This window comes from Microtus oregoni, unplaced genomic scaffold, assembly GCF_018167655.1.
Source record: "Microtus oregoni isolate MIOR12 unplaced genomic scaffold, Mior012 000087F_ref0000451, whole genome shotgun sequence".
Taxonomy (NCBI): Eukaryota; Metazoa; Chordata; class Mammalia; order Rodentia; family Cricetidae; genus Microtus; species Microtus oregoni.
The window spans coordinates 2865128-2886729 of record NW_024544554.1 but is presented as its reverse complement, the minus strand read 5'-3'; the positions used below and the strand labels follow the sequence as shown (position 1 = coordinate 2886729).

The 21602-nt window shown below is 46.4% G+C and overlaps 1 protein-coding gene across 5 annotated transcripts in view; it reads right to left on the bottom strand.

The window, feature by feature from the left end:
- LOC121442183 (unconventional myosin-Ib) overlaps positions 1–21602 on the bottom strand; it is a 152099-nt gene that overhangs the window by 59087 nt on the left and 71410 nt on the right. For 4 of the 5 annotated variants that reach the window (XM_041643615.1, XM_041643617.1, XM_041643619.1 and 1 more), the window contains exons 4-7: positions 20854–20948; positions 10180–10284; positions 6275–6321; positions 1373–1436 (exon numbers count right to left, since the gene is read on the bottom strand). In XM_041643615.1, the coding sequence (XP_041499549.1) occupies positions 1373–1436; positions 6275–6321; positions 10180–10284; positions 20854–20948 (311 nt within the window). Of the gene's footprint in view, positions 1–1372; positions 1437–6274; positions 6322–10179; positions 10285–19857; positions 20731–20853; positions 20949–21602 lie in introns of those variants that run through there. The other variant, XM_041643620.1, reaches the window with a different exon arrangement.

The window sequence follows — 21602 nt, the reverse complement described above, 5'->3', positions numbered from 1 at the left end:
GGCAGCTTGAGGGTTCTTGGCTACCCATCTCCTCTTCTGCTGGACCAGTTCCTCTCCACTTTAGGTCTTAGGTCACTTAAAGAGGATGGCTGGTGAGGAGGCTTGGTGGCTAAGAATGCCCAACGCTCTTCTGGAGGACATGAGATAGTCTCCCGGCGCCTATGTGAGGATTACACAGCCACTGGAACTCTGGCTGCAGGAGAGCCGACGCCCTCTTCCGGCCTCTCCCAGTATCTGCACCCCCATATATAGACAGACGCCAATACTCTAACAAGCCAATGACGGTGTTCTGGGCACTTTAGACAGCTCTGTCATTTCCGTGTCTAGTGTAGACTAGTTATTTTCACTCTCCCAATCTCTATAGGCAACTAGTCTGGTCACGTGACCCTAAAACCCAGAACGTTCAAGGATAGTAAGATAACAGCCGGGGTTACATAAACCCCTGCATTACAATTCATTTCCAAATAAATGAAACGTGAAATCAAAGGAGAAAGAAACATCAGGGGAGTTCCTGGCTCCCTGGCTGGGAGGCCAAGAAGGCACACAACGCCAGCCATGCTGGTGGGACTCACGGCTAGTCTACAAGCCCTAGACCCTGAGCTACGCGTAGCCTGGACCTCACTCCACACTGGGAAGGAGGCTAATGCATCCATGTTTTACTAACAGCTGGATTACAGTTCCATTATCTAGAAAGCCTAAAAAAAGAGGTCACGGTTCTCAAAATAACATTCGAGATAAAGGCCTACTCATGGTACAGGAGAAAAGCTTCCTTTAAAAAGCTACTAATTTAAATCCATTATTTCTATTTTAGGGCTAAGGTAAAGTTCAGTGTGCCTGCCCAGTGTGTATGAGGCCCTGGGCTCTATCTTAGCACCACAAAATTAATTAATAAATTCCCTCGGTTTTATTTTTAGTCACGAAATATATTTTTGTTAGACTGGCTTAAAGGCCCGTGAGGAATAAAGTACAAATACTTCAGCAGATTTCTGAACAGTTTACCAAAGGTAACAATAAATGAATTTATAACACTTAGCCAGGTATAAGGATACACGCGTTTTTGAGGCCTGTTTGGATTAGACAGTACAATTCTCTCTCAAAAAAATCAAAACCAAACAATATATATATATATATATATGTGTGTGTGTGTGTGTATCTGTTTATGTATATATATGCATGCATAAGTACACATATACATATATAATTTTACATTATATTGTAAAGCAATCTGGAATGCCATGGTTAACAATTCTTATTAAAGCAAACGCTCTTCTTCCCCTTTCTCCAATCGAAGTATTTAGATTAGTCCACCACTTACAAATGCCTGTTTTATCATTCTCAAGCGACTGATAAAAGAGTCAAGTAAAATACTTACAGTTACTTATCACGCCTCCCAGCGGGTCACCTTTAAAGTCAAATTCAATATCCATATATTTGCCCTGTCAAAGAGAGACTCCGTCAGTGCATCCCAAAACAGCCCGCGTGCTTCAGAAGGGAGCATCCTAACTCATTTTCAGTCCTTTGTATGGATGTAATTAAGAAAGGCAGCTCATTTACCCATAAGGCAAAACAGCCTCCATGAATAATTCACACTGCAAAGCCACCACCTAGAACCCGTCTAGCCTGTAGCTAAATTAACAACAGATCTCTGTACACATGCACGTACGCGGGCACGCACGCGCGCGCGCACACACACACACACACACACACATGCACACGGGGGGGGGGGGGGGGAGTCCTTTCCATCATGTGACCTTTCCATTTCAGATAATTTCCAAACTTCCTAAAGGGGAGACAGTCTCAGATCAAGACTGAAAACAAGGGCACTAGTCTTGGCAGGAAAACTGACTGATAAATTATTTCATTTTATTTTATAGGCAGAATGTGTCTGAAGTCATTGTTACAAACTCCGCATTAGGCAGCGGGTGAAACGCAATCCCTCCCCCAGATTTCCAACTGTTCAAAGCAAAACACAATGATGCGGGCCACAAGCTCAGAGCGAAAGACTACGTATCCCATTGAGAGGCGCTTGACGTAGATTGTACAGAGCCCGGGGTCACCTTACACTCCACGGGCAGTATCATAAGACACATGGCGTTAAATCTCGTAGATTTTAGAAACAGCCTCCAATGGTCTTGACGAAGAGTTACCAGGAAGAGCAGAATAGCAGTGGCATCTGCTTTGTGCTTAGAAAAGAGTATGTGTATTTAATAAGGAATTCTTTTGCTTTGTTGCATGTCCTGCCTCGATCACAATCAGATAGATACTATGTACAGAATTTTCCTAAGAATTATATTTATTTTCAAAACGTGACAGGAAGAGAGAAAAGACTTGACTGCATGGCACTCGGTCAACAATGCAACTGGTGCCATTTTCTTAGCTTATGGACGCTCCCTTACCAGCTCCTCTCCCACTGCCATCTACCCTTTGAAATCGTCACTTAGGCCCCGAGCGAATGTCTCCAAATCATTTCTTCTACGTTGAGAAAGGCGAGCGAGAAATCAGACATAGTCCCTGCTGGGAAGGAGCTCACAGCCTGGTAAGCAGGACACAGTGGTGGAGAGACAAGCCTACCACAGCTCATGAACACAGATGGCTATGCCAGGGGTGAGGACGGGAGCAGAAGAAGTGAGTTCACGGCAAACGCCAAGTCTGCTGGGAGGTGGGGGAGCAGGAGGAGGAGAAGGAGCAGGCATAAGAACCAAGAACCAGCTGTTAGGGACAGTGAGGCGGGGCTTCAGGCTGGAGACCAAAGTCAGGTTAGCATGACTTTTTGACATTCTCCTGACATGAGCCATTGTTACTGAAGGCTCCTAAAGAAGAAGGCAGGATCAGATTTGCCACTTTACAACGGGCTGGAAAGGAGGACGCCGGATGCCGTAGCGATCAAGGGATCTGGGCATCGGCTGGCTACACCAATTGGAGAAAACAGTTGAGCGCTTCCAGCAGAAGAAGCGAAACAGGACCATAGCTATTCAGAGTCGCAGGGACAGTCCTGGGCTTGACAGAGAGAACCTCCAGAATGGTGGGGACAGAGGAGACAAGGCAGCGGGAGATGAGGGAAGAAAAGCAGAGAGGGAGCGAAGGATCGGCCTTGCAGGTGATACCTTTGACAGGAGTCCCTGGACGAAGGGGCAACAGGATCCAGAGTGGGTGGAAGGAAGGGTAAGCGAGACAGGAGCTGGACACCTTCCAAGGTCCCAGTGTCACCTCCGGAATGGGACATGTTCCCTACGGTTTGCTGTTTGAACACTTGGTCCCAGCTGGTGGGGCTGCTTGGGGAGGCTGTGGAAGCAACTGGACCTGGGGACCACTGAATGGACAGCATAGTGTCAGGACCTGCCTCAGCACCCATGATGGATGCTTCTCCTTAAACTATAAGCCAAAATAAATCTTTCCTAGGCTGGCTTTTTAAGGTACTTGAACAGACGACCAAAAAGCAATTATTACAGGTGAGTTTGAGGCCAGCCTGGTCTATAAAGAGAGTTCCAGGACAGCCAGGGCTGTGACACAGAGAAACCCTGTCTCAAAAAAATGAATGAGAGATTGGGCAAAAGCAAAAGTACTCTGCCCTCCAGTGCCTAGTTATCAGTCTACACACGGTAGATGCTTATTTGCTGCTTAAGGAAGAACACTAATCAACAAAGCCCTAAAACACTGTCTCATTCTAATAAATAAATAAATAAATAAATAAATAAATAAATAAATAAGTAAAAAATAAAAGTCCCATATGCCAAACTAGAAATACTGGGGCCTACAGGACACACTGTGAGGGATGTCCTTGAACACAGTTTTACAAGTTTTACCTATGACCAATGTGTCTTAACTACAGCATAGCAGATTCTATCAGATTTCTCAGTGAAGCGATCAACAAATTCATTCTAGATTAACCAAACAGAGCCAAGGGTTCTGTCCAGCAACACCACAATTCCACGAGATGGCACGGAATCCAATTATGAAATGACACCATGCGTCTGGGTGTTTTATTAATCAAGTCATAAACCACAAACAGAGGAATTACTAGAAGCTGGGCACGAAATGATCTAGCCTATAATCAAGTGTTAATCCCATATCCTAATACCCAAGTTATAAGAGGATTTCTCTGAAGCTATTTAATAAGCTAAACAGCCCGCCAAGCCATTTGCAGGATCTTAAATACCACTGCAATAAAAAAAAAATATATATTAAGAAACACCTGGGGCTGGAGAGATGGCTCAGTGGTTAAGAGCATTGCCTGCTCTTCCAAAGGTCCTGAGTTCAATTCCCAGCAACCACATGGTGGCTCACAACCATCTGTAATGAGGTCTGGTACCCTCTTCTGGCCTGGAGACATACACGCAAATTGAATATTGTATACATAATAAATAAATATTAAAAAAAAAAAGAAACACCTGACCTTCTAAGCAATTCAGTTTCCTGTCTTTGCATTGCCATGGCCACGCATTTGTAAATATGTTTAAAAGTGCATGTGAACACAATTGGCGAACAAAACTAAGTTTCTATCACATAACAAAGCCTGATCATTGTAATTACTTCACTTCAGACTCTATTTCTGCAATGAGATTATCCAGGTGACCACACAAGAAAAGGCCTGCATCAAACTGGTTATGAGACTGTACCGGGCTAATCCGATGGAAAAACTCACAGCCCTGGGTTTGGGAATCTTATTTAGCCTTCTACTTCCTAAGTTACTTCTGTCTGAGACCATTTCTTTCTTTAAGCTCCGGACAACCTGTCTATGGAGAAGGCCAGCAGGGATCTAAGATGGGAGCAAGGGAGAACTCCTGATAGAGAGGCATCAAAGACTACCAAAACTGATCCTACTGGTACAAGCAATGAGGGGAGAAGATGGCTCAGAAAATGAATGATCTTTTTTTCTTTTCTTTTTTGGCTAAACAACAGAAGAAGAAAAAAAGGAACAATCTCAAAGTACCATCATGGAGCTAGGCCAAATGGTACAGATGTTTAATCCCACCTACTCAGAAGGCTTTGGGCCGGGCAGTGGTGGTGTATGCCTTTAGTCCCAGCACTCGGGAGGCAGAGGCAGGTGGATCTCTGTGAGTTCGAGGCCAGCCTGGTCTGCAAGAGCTAGTTCCAGGACAGGCTCTAAAGCTACAGAGAAACCCTGTCTCAAAAAACCAACCAACCAACCAAACAAACAAACAAAACAGAAGGCTTTGGTAAAAACCAGAGAGCTCAACGCTTACCTGAGCTACTAAATGAGTTCAAGACCAACCTGAGTAACTTAACAAGGTCCTGTAACCAAAAGGAACAGAGACAAGAGAAAGGGAGGAAAGCAGAGGAAAAGAGGGGTACCAGAGTGTATGGCTTGGCATTCACAAAGCCCCCTGCATTGCAATGAGCAGACACAACACTGTGACACTCAACACATTTGCTCCCAAGGCGGTGTCCATGTCTTGGTGAAGAACAAAGGCCCAGGGGAGCTCAAGAACCAAGTCCCCCAACAAGCAGGCGCAAGCTGGATGGTTACAGGACAGAAGACAGGAAGAGCAGTGAGGGTTGGCCTCGATTAGAAGCAGTGTTTCAGGCTCAATCATGACAAGACATTAGTTAACTCTGGTTCTCAGTATCCAGATCTCCCAGCCCCTCGTACTTATCAGTCCTAGTGATTTTACCTTCGGGGGGTTTTAAAAAACACATCTTGTCCTTTCTGAGGCCAACAATAGGAGCAGAGGGCTAGACACTCACTTGAGCTGTCTATTTTTTTTTTTTAACTGAATTTCTGGTTCTTTTCGTTATTTTGGTTGGTTGGTTATTTGGCTGGTTGGTTTTTCCAAGACAGGGTTTCTCTGTGCAACAGCCCTGGCTGTCCTGAAACTCACTCTGTAGACCAGGTTGGCCTCGAACTCACGGAGACCTGCCTAACTCTGCCTCCCGAGTGCTGGGATGAACGGCGTGCACCACCACTGTCCGGCTGAGTTTCTGATTCTTAATTATGACTTCTAAACGCCAAGCTCCAGATGAGAAAGAAATGATTCTAAATAGTCTTATTTAAACTCACAGAATTTTATGATTGAAGATGAGGAGAAAACATGATAAAAATAGATTGTCATTCCAAGAAAAACTGAAAGAATTTCAGAAAGCAACATAAATAAGCAAACAACACAGAGCTCTTATTGACCTTCCAGTGGGTCCCGACTGGGGGTGGCCCTCTTCTGACCTTAAAAATGTGCATATTAAATATTAAACATCTGCCTGTTTAAACACACATGGGTTAAACATTAGTGTTAGCACTTAAGCTCCTACAAATACTTACAAATCGGGACGAGTTGTCGTTCCTCACAGTCTTGGCGTTTCCAAAGGCTGGTGAGAAAGAAACAGATGCATCAGGAAAGCTGACAGAAAAACAAATAATTCCAAGCAGAAACACAAAGCAGCCGTAGTACTGGACAGGAATAACTCTGGCAAACACAGCTCACGGTGACGGCACTTCTGCCCACGGTTACCAAACACACGTATCCAGCAGCGATTTTAGTGAGCCGCTAAAACTTCCGTCAGTTATTAGAAACACACGCAGAGCCGGGCGGTGGTGGCGCACGCCTGTAATCCCAGCACTCGGGAGGCAGAGGCAGGCGGATCTCTGTGAGTTCGAGACCAGCCTGGTCTACAGAGCTAGTTCCAGGACAGGCTCCAAAACCACAGAGAAACCTTGCACACGCAGAACAGGTGACAGCCCTGGATCTCGGGACTGTTTCGAGCATTACTCTAAACGTGATCTTGCCTAATTCAACATCTTTTAACTCCTGTAGATGAGCTGCTAATCAGTGGGAGACAGGTAAGGTTTCTACTCCTCCACCAAAACTGTCGGTAAGGCTATTTCAGAAATCTTCCATTATTGTATGCTTGATGGGAGTGGGTGAGGTTTGTAGATCACAAGAGGCAGGCAAAACTTAAACTCTCTAACTTTGAAGCAAAGCTACTTATATAATCGTGATTACGTAAGTCCAATACAGCAAGAGCGATACCGAGAGTCAAAACGGAGTCATTTAAAATAAGACACAAGCAATACATAATTTATTAGTCTATGCCCAACAGGCAGACCTCCATGGAATCTAGAAAATAAAGGAAACGGATGTGACCCACAAAGCACAGCCCAAGTCTCTGTCGGTCTTAGCTGCTTCAAGACGACATCTGTCCTGGGACTCCCTTGGAAAGGAGAGGGAGCACTCCAGGGTGAGTCTGTCCAGGCACAGAACATTCAACCCTGTCGACAGTCTAACACAGGTGATAGCATAGTTATGGGGCAAACGGACTGCTCCACCAAGCCCACGCACAGATACTGACTGACAAACCATCCTGGGACGATGAAAACAGAGAACAGAGGGGCGTAGATACAAGTCCCAGGCACATCCCTGTGGGTGTGCTGCAGGCAGCAGTGCGCCTCAAACCCGGGGGTGAACCCACATCCCGGAAGAGACACAGAATCCTGCATTTCCATCCAACCCTGCCCCGAAGCTGTTTCAGGAATCTGGGAGCCACCTTTGAAACTAGTTAGGAAGTATTCACGAGGACATGGCTAAATGAAACCACCCTCTTGAATACGAGGCTAGATATTGCATTTCTGGAAGCCTCCATGACTTTGTTAAGTGGAGGAGAGGATTAGGGTTAACTGTCACAGAACACAAGCACTTCGGAGGGGGTCTCGTCCTGAAAGTAGCACCTTGGAGAGAGGGGGCATTCTTAGGGAACACAATGAGGGTCAGCAGCTAAACCCAATGTTGAGCCCACTGTTTTGTGTCTTTAAAAAACATTTGTCTGTTTGTTTATTGTGAATGGCATGTGGGGGTCAAAGACCAACTTAAGGGAGTTGATTCTCTCCTTCTACCAAATGAATGCTGGGAATTGAAGTCAGGATGTGAGGCTTAGGGGCAAGTGCCTTCACCCACTGAGCCATTTCAAAACTCATCCCGTTTTGTGCTTTTTGCTTAAAAACACATTAACGGCTGGGTGTGGTAGTGGAAGCATTTAATCCCACCACTTGGAGGGAGATCTCTGTAAACTGAAGGCCAGCCTGGTCCACATAGGGAATCCCAGGCCAGCCAGACCCTGTTTCAAACACCATATATATAGTCGGCTCAAGATGGGTGAAGACGAGATTGACAAAGTCAACAGAGAAGGTTCCTTATGTTGAGAAGCTTGGGCTGAGTATGGTTTGAAAAGTTCCTGACACCAATTTCTCCCTTCGGAGGAAGACAGGATGACTGATACCTAGGACCCCGAGAGGAGAAACCTTGCCAACACTCAAAGAAGGAAGCATGCTGGGGTGGGGGTGGAGGGGGCGGGATCCGATTCTCTTCACATTCTGCCAACCAAAAGCTTCCCTGAAGGCAACCTTGATGACAGGGGACACGTGACCTGGCCCCCATTAAACCATGACATCCCCCACGCTTTGGTATCATGTAGGCCTCCCGAGTTAACTACTTAGGCCAGGTCCAAAGCCCAGCTCAAGATGCCGACACATAAAGGTCAGTGTGCTGTGGCTTGAAGGTCAGGGGCAAGCGAAGGATTGCTCCAGAAGATGCACCCAGAGTCCCATCTGCAAGCCATAAACCATGTTCTCATCAGAGAAGCTTGAGTTGCACATTATCAAACACAACCCTAAACACTCGAGTCTTTTACAGGGAGCCTGGTAATCAGAAACAAGCGCTCCGTTCTAGAACACCCGAGACACATTCCACAGCTGCTCTGCGTGTGTGTGTGTGTGTGTGTGTGTGTGTGTGTGTGTGTTTGAGTTCCTTGTTGGAAACGTTCATTTACAGTAGCGGCAAAGCATTCCCAGAAAAGATAAGAACACCCACGGTGGACATTTCTTCCACATCCTGCGCTGCAGCCTAGCTGCAAATACCCACCACATAAAACAGCTCTAGAAAAAGATGCAAGGAAAGCCACCCCTTTCCACCACGGCATTCCTAAAACAAGCATGCCGGAAATACAGCTCACGCAGGGGCAGGAAGCAAAGAAAGCCCAAGTCTCAGACTGGAAAAAGGAAGAGATGCCACTTCTTATGAACCCTGCCGGGCAAGGAACGGAACGGAGTAGAGATCGAAGCGTTAACGGCTTCCTGAGCTTCGTGTCTTTCCTGTCTTGCCAGCCAGGCCAGCAGGCATGGCGTCTCCTCTGAAAAATGAGTTTCCGAGTAATGCTCACGGTTCAAGACCGTCTCCAGGAAGAAAGGAGGGGCTGAGCCAGAGCAGAAAAGACAACAGGGAGGGGTTCTGACCCTCCATGCCAAGAGCTGCCAGCCCTACCAACCCCCAGAAAGCTCCACGTTCGTCCACCCCCAATCTTGTCCTGTGCTCTGAGCAAAGGGTTGAGCCAAACTGTTCCTCTAGCCCAGATTCTAAAAGGATGCTTTTGACGTTGTCGGGGGACAGGTGCCAATGTTTGGACCCAAACTGTTCCTCTAGCCCGGATTCTAAAAGGATGCTTTTGACTTTGGGGGGGGGGGGTGACAGGTGCCAATGTTTGGAGACATTTTCAACCCTAACAAGTACAAGGTGCAACTGGCACCTGCCAAGGAGAGGTCATAAAAGTACAAGGCAGGCCTTGTGCTCATAGCAAAGACCAGCTCAGCACAACAGTGCCTAGGCACAATGGGTGTGTGTGTGTGTGTGTGTGTGTGTATGTATATAAATATACACACATATGGGTATATTTATATGTGTATGTATTATATATGTGTATGTGTGTATATCTGTATGTATATACATATACCAGAGAGCTAAGAACAGAGCTTGGGAGATGCCTCTACAGCCAGGTTTGGGCTTTCTGCAGCCTTTGGCTTTCCCTGGAAACAAAAATAACTGGTCAAAGGCATTATGATGAATGACAAAATATCACTGCACCATTAACGGTGAGTACCAGCCCATTTCTGAAAAGCAAATCAAAGGGCGTTAAATGAAGACCGAATGGCAAGAAGGATTTCTATGCAAGAAAGCTCCTTTTCCGTAGGTTAGCTATGCCCTCTGTTAAGTACTTAAAGTCAAGCATCGCCAGGGTGGGGCTTACTTCCTCCAGAGCGTGGCCAGGACTGTGTCCTCTTCCCTCCCTGACTTCACCAGGCAGCTGAAGTATCCTGAACACAGTTGGCTGTTTGAGTTGCAACAAACACTTGCGCAACCCTTTTGAACCGCAACAAGCACACACTCATGCAACCCTTACCTTCCAAGACAGGGTTGGACTGCAGAAGCTGCTCCTTGACTTCATTCACTTCGGCTCCTTTGCCGCACACGGCTGCCACATAGGACATAACCAGCTTGCTGGCCTCTGTGGAGGGAGACAGACCTGTTGTTACTCAGTCACAAAGAGACTCTGAATCCCATGGGAAGAGAGGACTCACTAGGATCCCACGGGTCTTTGCTTCTGGGTGGAAACCGTGTTTCAGGCATATCTATCTACAGCTGTGGATTTTCAGCTGGCATACCATCGATTCAGTTAAGACAGGGCTTGCCCTGGAAGTTTACCTCTGAGCTGTTAAAATGAAGGCTAAGTTACATGGTCAACAAAAGTCCCTGCAGGAGAATCATACTATACATTATCAAAGTGATTAAGCACATACAACTATAGTTTGTACATGATGCAAGGCAAAAAAACAAAACTTGCTCAGCCTTTGCCAAACATATCTCTGAAGTTTAAAAGAACGGCTTCTCTTCAAAAACGGTTTCTGAGGCAAATTGGTTTGTTCACAGTTGGGCCAGACTGATTACTCTTCAATACCAAAAGAGAGCAGCGAATGGGGGATTCGCAGTCTGCCAGGGCAGAGTCACTGCTGTAGGCTTTACCAGTAAAAACAAAGGGCAGGCTGCTGAGGAACCCACCGCGGAGAGCAGACCACTCCTAGCTCATGTGGGGACAGGGACAGGCGCTGTGTTGTTTGCTTAATCCTTCCTGCCAGTCAGTGACCCTTCCCTCAACAATCTTCCACACTGAACCACTTCATTCCAAAGGACACCAGCATGTGCTCAAAGAGAAGGTGATCCCAGGTCCACCGTGGGGGGGGGGGCGGGGGACAGGAAAGCAAGTGTCCTCATCGAGGGGCTTCTCAGAGCCTTTCCGAGGCGCCTGGATACTGTGTCTACAGCACTGCATTTCCTTCAAGTTTCTCAGCCATTGAGTCTGTTTCCTGTCCACACGTCTGGTTCCAAGGATCCACAGTCAACATCTAGGAAATTCTCAACCAAGTGCCATCAGAACAAAACAGCATGGTCCGGGCAATCAGGGAGCACGGAACCAATCTTAATATCCAGCACATTCTCAAATCCTTATTTAGTGCCACTATCTAGGAGGAGGAAGAAGGCCTTCTCTTGTATATGAAGATGCCATTGCACAGGGACGAAATAAGGCTATCCTGGCATGACTGTTTCTCGTGGGATTCCATCCTCTCTCCCCACAGGGGAAACAATGGACGAACGCGCCCAACAGCATTTTGCACGCGCCGGCTGTCACGTACACGTAGACTCCTGAAGGACATGGTCAACTAAGACGGATGTGGAAAACAGCAAGAATCGACATAGTTCCTAAGACGACTCCTTTGGGAACCCGGGTACTCGCTCAGCAGCTAGCGATAAAGCTCGGTCTAGTTTTCTTCCGGGTAACCTAAAAGGATCCTTACAAGTTCTCTAGCAGTCTGTGATGATCCGATCCGCCGCTACCCTCTCCCCTTTAGCAGCCAGAAAGGAGAATCTTTTTATCTTTGCAAGATCACATGAAATAGCCTTCATTTAAAGTCTCCAAACTACACATTCCAATTCTCTTGAGTCTCCAGTGGCCACATTTCCCTCTACCCTCGATCTGAAGGGGAACCCCCTCTTCTAGATCTTCTGGATGGTGGCATCCTCCGCTGCTGGTCTTGGGCTCTGCCCAGGATCTCCACAAATGATGTCTATATTCTACATCTGCAGCCCAATTCGCACACTGCCTGGCCCTTCTTCCTCATTGCCCATCCCCTCACCATTATAGCTTCCTTTTTTCAGACCAATTTCTGGTCTTTCCAGTCTTTACAAAACTAGCAAATTTAATCTATTTATAGACAAAAATAACAGTCTTAAACAGACGCTGCTTAGGATAAAAGGATAAGTGTTCTGTTAGGCAAACCGACAGAAAACATAAAAGGTCCGGCTGTTTTGTTTATTCTGGTAACCATGGAGCTTTCTTCAGCCACGCCTCACACTTCAGACTCAGCTACACTGACTCCACTGGAAATCCTGCTTAGGTTCAGATGAACCTGGGATAGACTGCCTCGGTGGGGAGAGAGAAGCCACTGGTGGTGCCTGGTGCTAGAACCCATGTGGCCTCTTGGGGACCCCTGTGTGGTCAAAACAGAAACAGGATTGGGTCTGGGGGCAGATCTCTCGGGATGTCCACTGGGCTTATATCACCTGACTGTTGAAATGTTTATAAGCCTACAGAACCCACTGGCATGTAGAGATGGTTTAACTTTAATAGGAATGTAGGCACTTTTACTAGCTGTAAAACTTATTTAAGAAACCCTAATAGTCTTTGAGTATAGTTCAAGGATGCGGCTCATGTTTCAGCAGCTTACTTCTAAGTTGGTAGAAAGTTATCTATGCTCAGACTCCTAATTACCATCAGGAATTCCTCTCCACGGCTCATTTTAATAATTAATTGCTGGAAACAGGAATTAAAAATAAATTTTTGTCAAAAAGCTCAGGGGGTACAAGTGCTTGCTGCTCATGCCTCACAGCCGTGGTTGGGATCCCCGGAGCCCATGAAGAAGTCACAAGGTGGACGAGGAGGAGTCCGTGGGGCCGCCCTCTGACCGCCAGAGCCCAGGCCCTCGCACACAAATATGAGCACATTTCTTCCAACAGAGCCGTTCTTTCTAAAAGCGATAGCGCCTACATTTTTAACGCCTACATTTTTTATCGCTGACATAATATCTGATCTTTAACTCAAGGAGTTCATGACACAGCTACTTTGGAAGAAAGAGTCAACAAACACAGGACAGGCTACACGGCCATGTGTCTGTCTGGATGTTTCCATGCCTCTCCAGGCCAGGAACAGATCACTCGTATGACCATGCAAGCTTAACACAGGCTTTCAGCTTCATTTCCTTCTGGTTCTAAAGTTCAGATAAATTTGAATCTGCATTCAAATCTTTTATATATTTATAAAAAACCAAATCTTCACATAATAACCCCTATAAATGCAGTGCTGCTGATAAGGAAAAACTGGAGAGCATCCTCCAGAGTTCAAAACTGAGTTTTTTAATCACTGACTGTTAAGCTTACAAATACAGATTCTTTTTTAAAAAATATTTTTATGGTTTATTTAACTTTATTTTATGTGCATTGGTGTGAAGGTGTCAGATCCCCTGCAACTGAATCTTTAGACAGTTGTGAGCTGCCATGTAGTTGCTGGGAATTGAACCTGGGTCCTCTGGAAGAGCAGTCAGTGCTCTTAACCACTGAGCCATCTCTCCAGCCCCCAAATACAGATTCTTAAACTTGGCAAAGTGTAACCACACTGCTTAGAATCAGTTCTGAATGTATCATTTCTAACCCCGGCATATTCACGTTTATGTGTGCACGAATTTGAACCTTCAGCTCCACTGGCAGTCAGATAAAAACACGATCTTCAAGGCCAAAATCACTTCTCATAAAACATAGTAGGGTGTTTAAGGTTAAACACATACCAACAGACAAATAGCAAGTTACCGCTAGATCAGAGTATCTATGCCACAATTAATTCCCATAAGGAGCCAAAAGGACTTATAGACGGTAGATTATAACTCTGGAGTCTTTGAAGTACTATATGTACTTCATATATAATGGTGGAGGTGATGGAGAAGGGGTACTACAATGACACTTGTGATCTTGAGACCAAAGCATGGGGCCTCCCCAGGCACTAAAACCTCTCTCTCCATGTTCACTGAGTGGCACTGCTTGGATTTAGTCTCAGCACTGGGTGGGTGGGAGCTGTCAGGATGAGCAAACTCATCTTGAGAGCTTAGTAAATCTGTCCAGGAGTTAGCAGACATCTGCAACAGTTGTGGTCATTGATGCACGCAATAACATATGTCACAGACAAGTCATGGATATCAGACTGCAAATAGAAAGGGCCATACATTTACATGAATACACAGACAGACAGACTCACTCTGATGGATTTATCTAGCGCTCCATCTCCTTGATTAAGATACCTAAGCTTTTCTAGGGACTCAGCTTACAAAGGTCTGGTGTTTGAGAATTAAGAGTAAGAATGTCTGCCAGGTGGTGGTGGGAGCACATGCCCTTAATCCCATCACTCAGAAGACAGAGGTGGGTCTCTGAGTCCAAAGGCAGCCTGGTCTACAGAGTGAGTTCTAGGACAGCCAGGGCTACACAGAGAAACCCTGTTTCGAAAAACAAAACAAAAAAGTAAGAATGCCTGCCCCAACGAGGCCACATTTGTGTCTAATAAAACAACCTTTCTGCTACTTAAAAAGATTCCTGCTTCAGAATCCCCAGAGCTTCACAGTCCAGCTACAGCAAATCCAAATCAACCAGGAACTCCATCAATGAAAACAAAAGGCCAAAATTTTGCAATAAGAAATACAATCATGGGGCCAGCGAGATGGCTTGGTGGGTAAAGGTGCCTGCAGTCAAGCCTGGCAGACAGAGTTCGATCCCTGTGACAAATTATATATATATTTTAAAAAAGAATGAAAACAGAGAGATGCAGGCTACTACAAGGAGATGCTGCCTGGTGACATTTTCACTGAAATAAATCATATGTAATCTACCTTTGAAGAGAGCCACAGACTCGCTGGTGACGCCTACAAAATACATGTGTCAGGAAGAAACAAAACAGAGCTGGGTGCACTGTGGCCCTGAGCCCGCTTAGCTGCCCTGCTTCGGCACGTGTTTCCAGGGCTCTGAAACACGCTTCGGTGCCGAGGCCACACACAGCAAGCGGGAGCCTCACGGCTAACTCACAGAGCCACCGAAGACATGAACTGGAGAGAGGCCAGTGGGGGTTTAGACTCGGAGATCTTAACGAGCAAGGCAGGCTCCAGAACTCTTCAAGCAGAGAGTTGATGAGTTCCTAGAAACGTATGGAACTGTGGAGTTAGGAACTGAGTAGCTTCAGAGTGTTTGCTCGTGTCAGGGTACTGTTCTCAGGTGCACTATGTACTTTGGGGTCCCTGGAGACACGCAGGTCTGATGGGTTCCTCGTGTGCTGCCTCTGCCATGAAGGCTGAATTCACAGGCGTGTACTCCAAATTCGTTCACCGTCTCGAAAGAGTTGGGCCCTTTTAAAAGGCATGATGAATTTTTTATTTAGCACAGCGGTGATGAATTAAACGGCACCCCCAAAGCACTCAGAGAGTTCACGCCTCTCCCCGAGAGCCCGTATTATACAACCCGGCGGCAGAAGACTGTCTCCAGTGTTTACGACCAATAACATCATCCTCTGCCAAGGGGGTTTTATGACCCAGTTAAATTAATTACTTCATATAAAATAAGCCCTCTGACACCGCTCGGCAGTTCTATCTAAACTGCTAAGCACAGATCCGAAATGAAAATACTCCATGTAACGGACACCGTGTATTTCAGGCCCTCTGGAAATGCCAAGTCTGTTCCCTGTCATGTGTGTACTAACACAAGCTGAACAGCGGCAGGCACACGGAACTCCAAGTATTAAACCTGCGACTGAGATGACGTGCTGTTGGAAAAGTGGTCTGGCTTCTCTCCTCCCTCAGAGCCGAGATGAAAAGCCCTCCCCAGATTCCTCACAGGGCCACACGACATCTCTGCATTGACTTCTGTCATTTTATTTTCTCATAACTTCGTGAAACAGAGGCTTTTTTTTTTTTTTTTTTTGCTTTTCGAGACAAGGTTTCTCTGTAGCTTTGGAGCCTTGTCCTGGAACTAGCTCTTGCAGACCAGGCTGGCCTCGAACTCACAGAGATCCGCCTGCCTCTGCCTCCTGAGTGCTGGGATTAAAGGCATGCGCCACCACCGCCCAGCTGAAACAGACTTTTTTTTTTTTTTTTTTTTTTGCTTTTTTGCTTTTTTCGAGACAGGGTTTCTCTGTGGTTTTGGAAACAGAGACTTTTAAACACACACAAATCCTGGGCTTTATTCCATGTTAGAGTCCGATGACAACTTATAATCAGCCAAACTGGAAGCAGTTTTTGTATGGCCAGTTTTGAAAATAAAGAAAATACAGGGAAAGATAGAAGCTAACAGTGAAAACTGGGCTCTCTCTCCGGGGATCGGGTGGAAGGAGATGTCACTGATGTCTCTTAATGATGAAAGGGGCTTGGAGGTCAGCAGCTCCCCAGAGCATAGCTGAATGGGGCTGGGAAACCAGGGGCTCTGGGATTCAGCACCACCTCCTCACACCAGGAGGTTGGTGATAATGGACAGCTGAAGCACAAAACTTCGTGACCTGGGGCATGTTAAAAGATGATCCAAGCACCCGCACGGCTGAAAGCCAGTCAGCCTATAGACCACTACCAGTTCATGTCAGGAGCTTTCTAAATGTCCTAGTTACGATACTTTGCTTCTTCTATTGGCGTTAACACGAACGAGCAGAGTCCCTATCTTTGCTAGTACAGTTGGTGGGCGTGGCCTTGGCCTTACCACTAAGGTCTGAGAGTTCTTCCAGCTTTCCGGCTGGAGCAGCACTGTGCTGTGTGTGCGCAGCAAACAGGATGGTCCTGCAATGCCACGCTGTTTTCCGGTGCCTGAGGAAGGAATCCAGCCAGGACAGCAGACAGGGAACAAAGAACTAGAGGTGACGATGGAGGACATGAAACCACGTGGCAGCTACTGATCAGAAACCCACGGGCAACAAAGGAGGAAGCCACGCGGCTAGGCGTTCAGCTGATGGAATGGGGGTGTTCTAGCCTTTGATTTCCTGCTCTTGGAAAACTGCAAATACCAACAGGACCTGGTTCCAGAAACAAATGGCAGAGTTGAGTTCCGAGAAGGATGCCCTACATTGCTGGGGCTAAAGAGGAGACTGCTGACTCCCGGGAAACGTATGCTCCAAAGGAGGCGAAGAACTGGCCAGGACCAATCAAAGTAACCGCAGCCCACATCCAGTGATTCACTCAGGAACAAACCGATATAGGCAGAATGCCTTAAAAGCACACGAAGCCTTAGTCATGAAGAGGGTGGGATAAAGCATCTCTTTCAAGAGAAAACAGAAGGGAGGCTTTGAGGAGCGAACAGGTGGGCTGCTGGACATCACGGGGTGAGGGAGAGGCACGAGAAGCAGCAAGAACACAGACGCCTACCTGCAGGGAAGGCCTGCCTCACCCCCAAATACAATCAACGAAAAGGAGCCAGCATGCAGAAGGAAGCACCTTATGCTTCTGAAGCTAAGGAAGGAAGGAAACAAGCGTACCAACGCTTACGTAGGCTTGTGCTGGTGACCACCAACTCCACTGGCCACTCTCAGGAGATGGGGTACTGTGGCTGCTCCCAGGAACTAACCTTGTGTCACAAGACAGAAGAAGTGACAAGCAAGGAGGAAATCATCCCCCAAGGTGACCCTGTCCCGTTAAAGTGAAAAGACAGATCTGAACAGTCAGAACCAAGGTCTGTAAAAGAGACTGGGGTACCCAGGAAGCGGGTGAGAGGCTCTTAGAATGGCTATGGACAGCACTCACCGGAAATTCTGGGTTTGGACCAGAGGCTCCATGTGAACAAAAAGAACAGGAAGAACAACTGATTCCAGAGAGAACGGATGGGATTCGATGTGGACCTGAGTGTAAGCTACAGGAGAAGACGGAGCTACAACAACCCCCAGGTGTAGCTTTCGAAGAGGTTGCGCCACAACGCTGGTCTAACTTATCCCGAACACCGTCAAAGGAGAAGGACAATGGGATCTGTTCCGTGCGTGGTGAGTCTGTCTGTCATGTATCGGGTGCACGAGTCAGGCAGGAATGAGTTACCTTCATTCGGAGATCAAATAAGCCATAGCAGGTGGGCGTATAAATGCAGAAGACGTGCGCATAATCAGCGAGAATATGAAACAACCTTAGGAGGGACTGTGAAGGGAGAAAGAAAGAGATGAAGCAACACAACCAATTGGCTTCTGGGACAGACCTCCTAAAGAACTACAGTAACTACTCTGGACAATTTCCAGGAGAACTGGTACTTTGGCCGATCACCGAAATGTAGACAAGAGGCTAGCTCCTCTGATTTATCCCATCACCTGACTACGAAAGACTTCAGAGACGAGGTGAAGGGGACTTACCAAAAAGAGGCATCAGGACACAAACAGGCAGGCATTAGAAAAGGTAACGTGTGAAAGCCAGAACTCCAGAACTGTACTACCAACCTTCAGAATCCCAGCTCTGCTGCAGCCCTGACCTGATACAGTGTAGTCACTGGGAAGAGATTGTCAGAGCAGGTTGCCGGGATATCCATGTATCCGTCATTCAATGGGAAACGGTCCTACGTTAACTGGGGTAGGAAGATCTCTGCCCACTGAGGGTTGCGGCACTCCCAAAGCAAGGGATCCTGGCACTGTGTGAGTGGAGAACTTGAGTTTAACACTGACGTGAATTCATTCATTCATTCCATTCGGCTCCCGACTGTAGATACAATGTGGCCAGTTCCCTCAAGCTGCTGGAGACTCCTCCCCACCCCGGGACTCCTCCCTCTCCCCACCCCCCCATGACAGACTGTAACCTGGAACTGTCAGTGAAAATAAGCCCTTTCTCCCTTAAGCGCTTTTGTTAAGGTATTTTTATCACAGTAAGTGCAAACTAAGATATTTAGGAAAACTGCTGAACCATTTTGTGTCTCAGCTTCCCCACAATACAAATATGTACATCCTAAATAAATACTCGGTGTAGAATAACTACTACGACAGTCACCCAAGGGTGACAGTAATTCTAAAAGAGGGCAAAGCAAGGATCAAAGGTTCAAACCGACAACAGCAGCAAAGTTGTGTGTTATTTTGTTTTGTTTCGAGGTACAAGATTCTACCGGTAGATCTGAAGTAACCTTCTGCATCGCTACTAGTGTGGTGGCAAACACTGCAATCCTAGCACCCTAGCACTTGGGAGCCAGAGGCAGGAGAAATCTGGAGTTCAGGACTATCCTTGACGACAGTGCACACTGTTCAAGGCTAGCCTGATGTCCAAGAGACTGGCTCGAAATAAGTAAATACGAACTTGAAAAGGCGTGGCTCACAGAAGTGTTGGTGCCAACCGCAAAGATTCTCTCCTTGCTAGGAAGACCCGTAGGGGTCGATACGTGTGTTGTGTGAAGAGTCCCAGGATCCACACCGAGAGAAGGAATAACAGCACGATAAACAGGACCCAAACTGAAAGTGTTTGCTTATTTCTTGCTATGTCATTTTATGAAACCACTCTACAAATCAAGATGTTTCTAAAACACTCTAAGCTCAACCGTGTGGGATTTTAAAGAAAAACCCAATTCTCCTAACCATCTTCTCTTGGAAGCTCCGGGTCTCTTTCCTTCGCTGTGTTCATTCTTTTTATGTGCTTTCTCTAATTATGGCAGTGTTTCACCAAGCAGGCCCTCAGAGGTCTGCATAAATAAGTAAACGTTTATCGTATGGAAAAAAAATATTTTTAAAACGATATAAGAAGATATCTGGCCGGCTTCGAATGACTAAATGCTGTCCCGGGAAGAAGAAAGAATAAAATGTGGGAAGGTTATATAGGACTGAAGATCAATGAGCAGAAAGAGAATTCAGCTCAAGGGGAAGAAAAACCTCCTGGTTGAATCCAACTGACAAACACAGTTTGGTGATCTCTCCATCACCACAAAGGAGTCTGGCTGCCCCACGTGGAGGATTTCACACGGGATGGCCTATAACGGTCTTCCAGCCATAAGATACTATGCTTACTTATTCTCGCAAACGGGTCCTTTTCCCCGAATTTCTGTCCACTCAGCACCCATAGTCCTCAAAGAGTTTGTGCACTGTATCTTCAGGACTCAAGAGCAAAGTTTGGGCACCTCACATCCGCCGTTCATGACAGGGCTTGTGGGAAAGGGTACGAGGGGGTCAGTCCAGAGGGAAAGGTTCTTTCGAAGCTGGGTAACGTTTTCAAGGCTTGGCTCAAATGGTCTCAGTGAGGCGACTGTACCGCTGTGGTAGAGTTTCTTTTCTTTTTTTCCTTTTTTTTTTTCTTTTTAACTTTCTTTTCTTGATCAAGGAGGATCCAAAAAGTGTTCAATCCGACCATTAAATGCCAAGCAAGATGGAGACACTTGAAACCACACTTCCGCACACTCAAAGGAACAGCCAGTTATGAGATTCTCGTCTCTGAGCATTTTACAAAGAAGCGTGAAAATCCCCCTTTTTGCCCTTCTGTTTCACCAAAGCAACCAGATCAAATCCATCTCCTCCTTCAGGACCAGGTATCCGTGCTGTAAGCACAAGAAAGAAGCATGGCCTGTCCCTACAGATATGGGACATCGTCCGCATGATCTCAAATCTGTGGGCACCATGAGACTCTGGAGAGAGACCAAGCATTGCTGGTACGTTCCCTCGGTTTTTAATGGAGGCAAAGGATGGCTGTAGGGGCAACAAACCAAAGTAAATTGGCATCTCATTGGGAAGGGTCAACTCCTAAGGCCACGCAGTCAAGGAGAGATAAAGCCCATGATTGGGGCCAAAGATGGCACTAATGAAAACTAGAATCCAGGGCTGGGATATACTGGTTGGTACCCGATGGTACCTTGTCCCCTCACGTGAGAGAGGCGCTATCCACAGAACACCAACTGTGGGCATCAAACCCACACACAGCAGCTACGGCCACCTGGCTCCTGCGGGCCACCTGCCTTCTTTATTGCCGTCATTCAGCCGCTATGGGAAAGGTGGGTCTGGGGGTGGCCTCACCTGTTTTTCCTGCTCCGCTTTCTCCCGTAATGAGTATGCATTGGTCCTTATCTTGGTCACGGAGGGATCTGTACGCTTCATCTGACAGAGCAAAGCTGCAAGGAAAAAAAATGTGGGGAAAGAGCCTTAGCATTCAGGTAGTTAGTGAGTGACCAGCAGGTAACTCTGTGTCCTTTAAGGGCCTCTGTGATTGGCTTCAAAGAACGGTAAACTGTCACATTTTATTTCTTCCCGAATTTTAAAATGTATAAATCAATTTATCCATCCTTTCTAACTCTTTTTTTTTTTTTTTTTTTTGGATTTTTGAGACAGGGTTTCTCCGTAGCTTTTGGTTCCTGTCCGGGAACTAGCTCTTGTAGACCAGGCTGGCCTCGAACTCACAGAGATATGCCTGCTTCTGCCTCCCGAGTGCTGGGATTAAAGGCGTGTGCCACCACCGCCCGGCTCATCCTTTCAAACTCATCTACCTTTCCCCATGCATTCTTTTTTTTAAAAACATTTATTTATTAATTTATTATGTATATAATATTCTGTTTTGTGTGTATGCCTGCAAGCCAGAAGAGGGCACCAGACCTCATTATAGATGATTGTGAGCCACCATGTGGTTGCTGGGAATTGAACTCAGGACCTTTGGAAAAGCAAGCAATGCTCTTAACCGCTGAGCCATCTCTCCAGCCCCGCCCCCATGCATTCCTGACTAAGAAAATAACACTGATTTATTGTAGTTTAAAATTGTTTTATTTAACCCA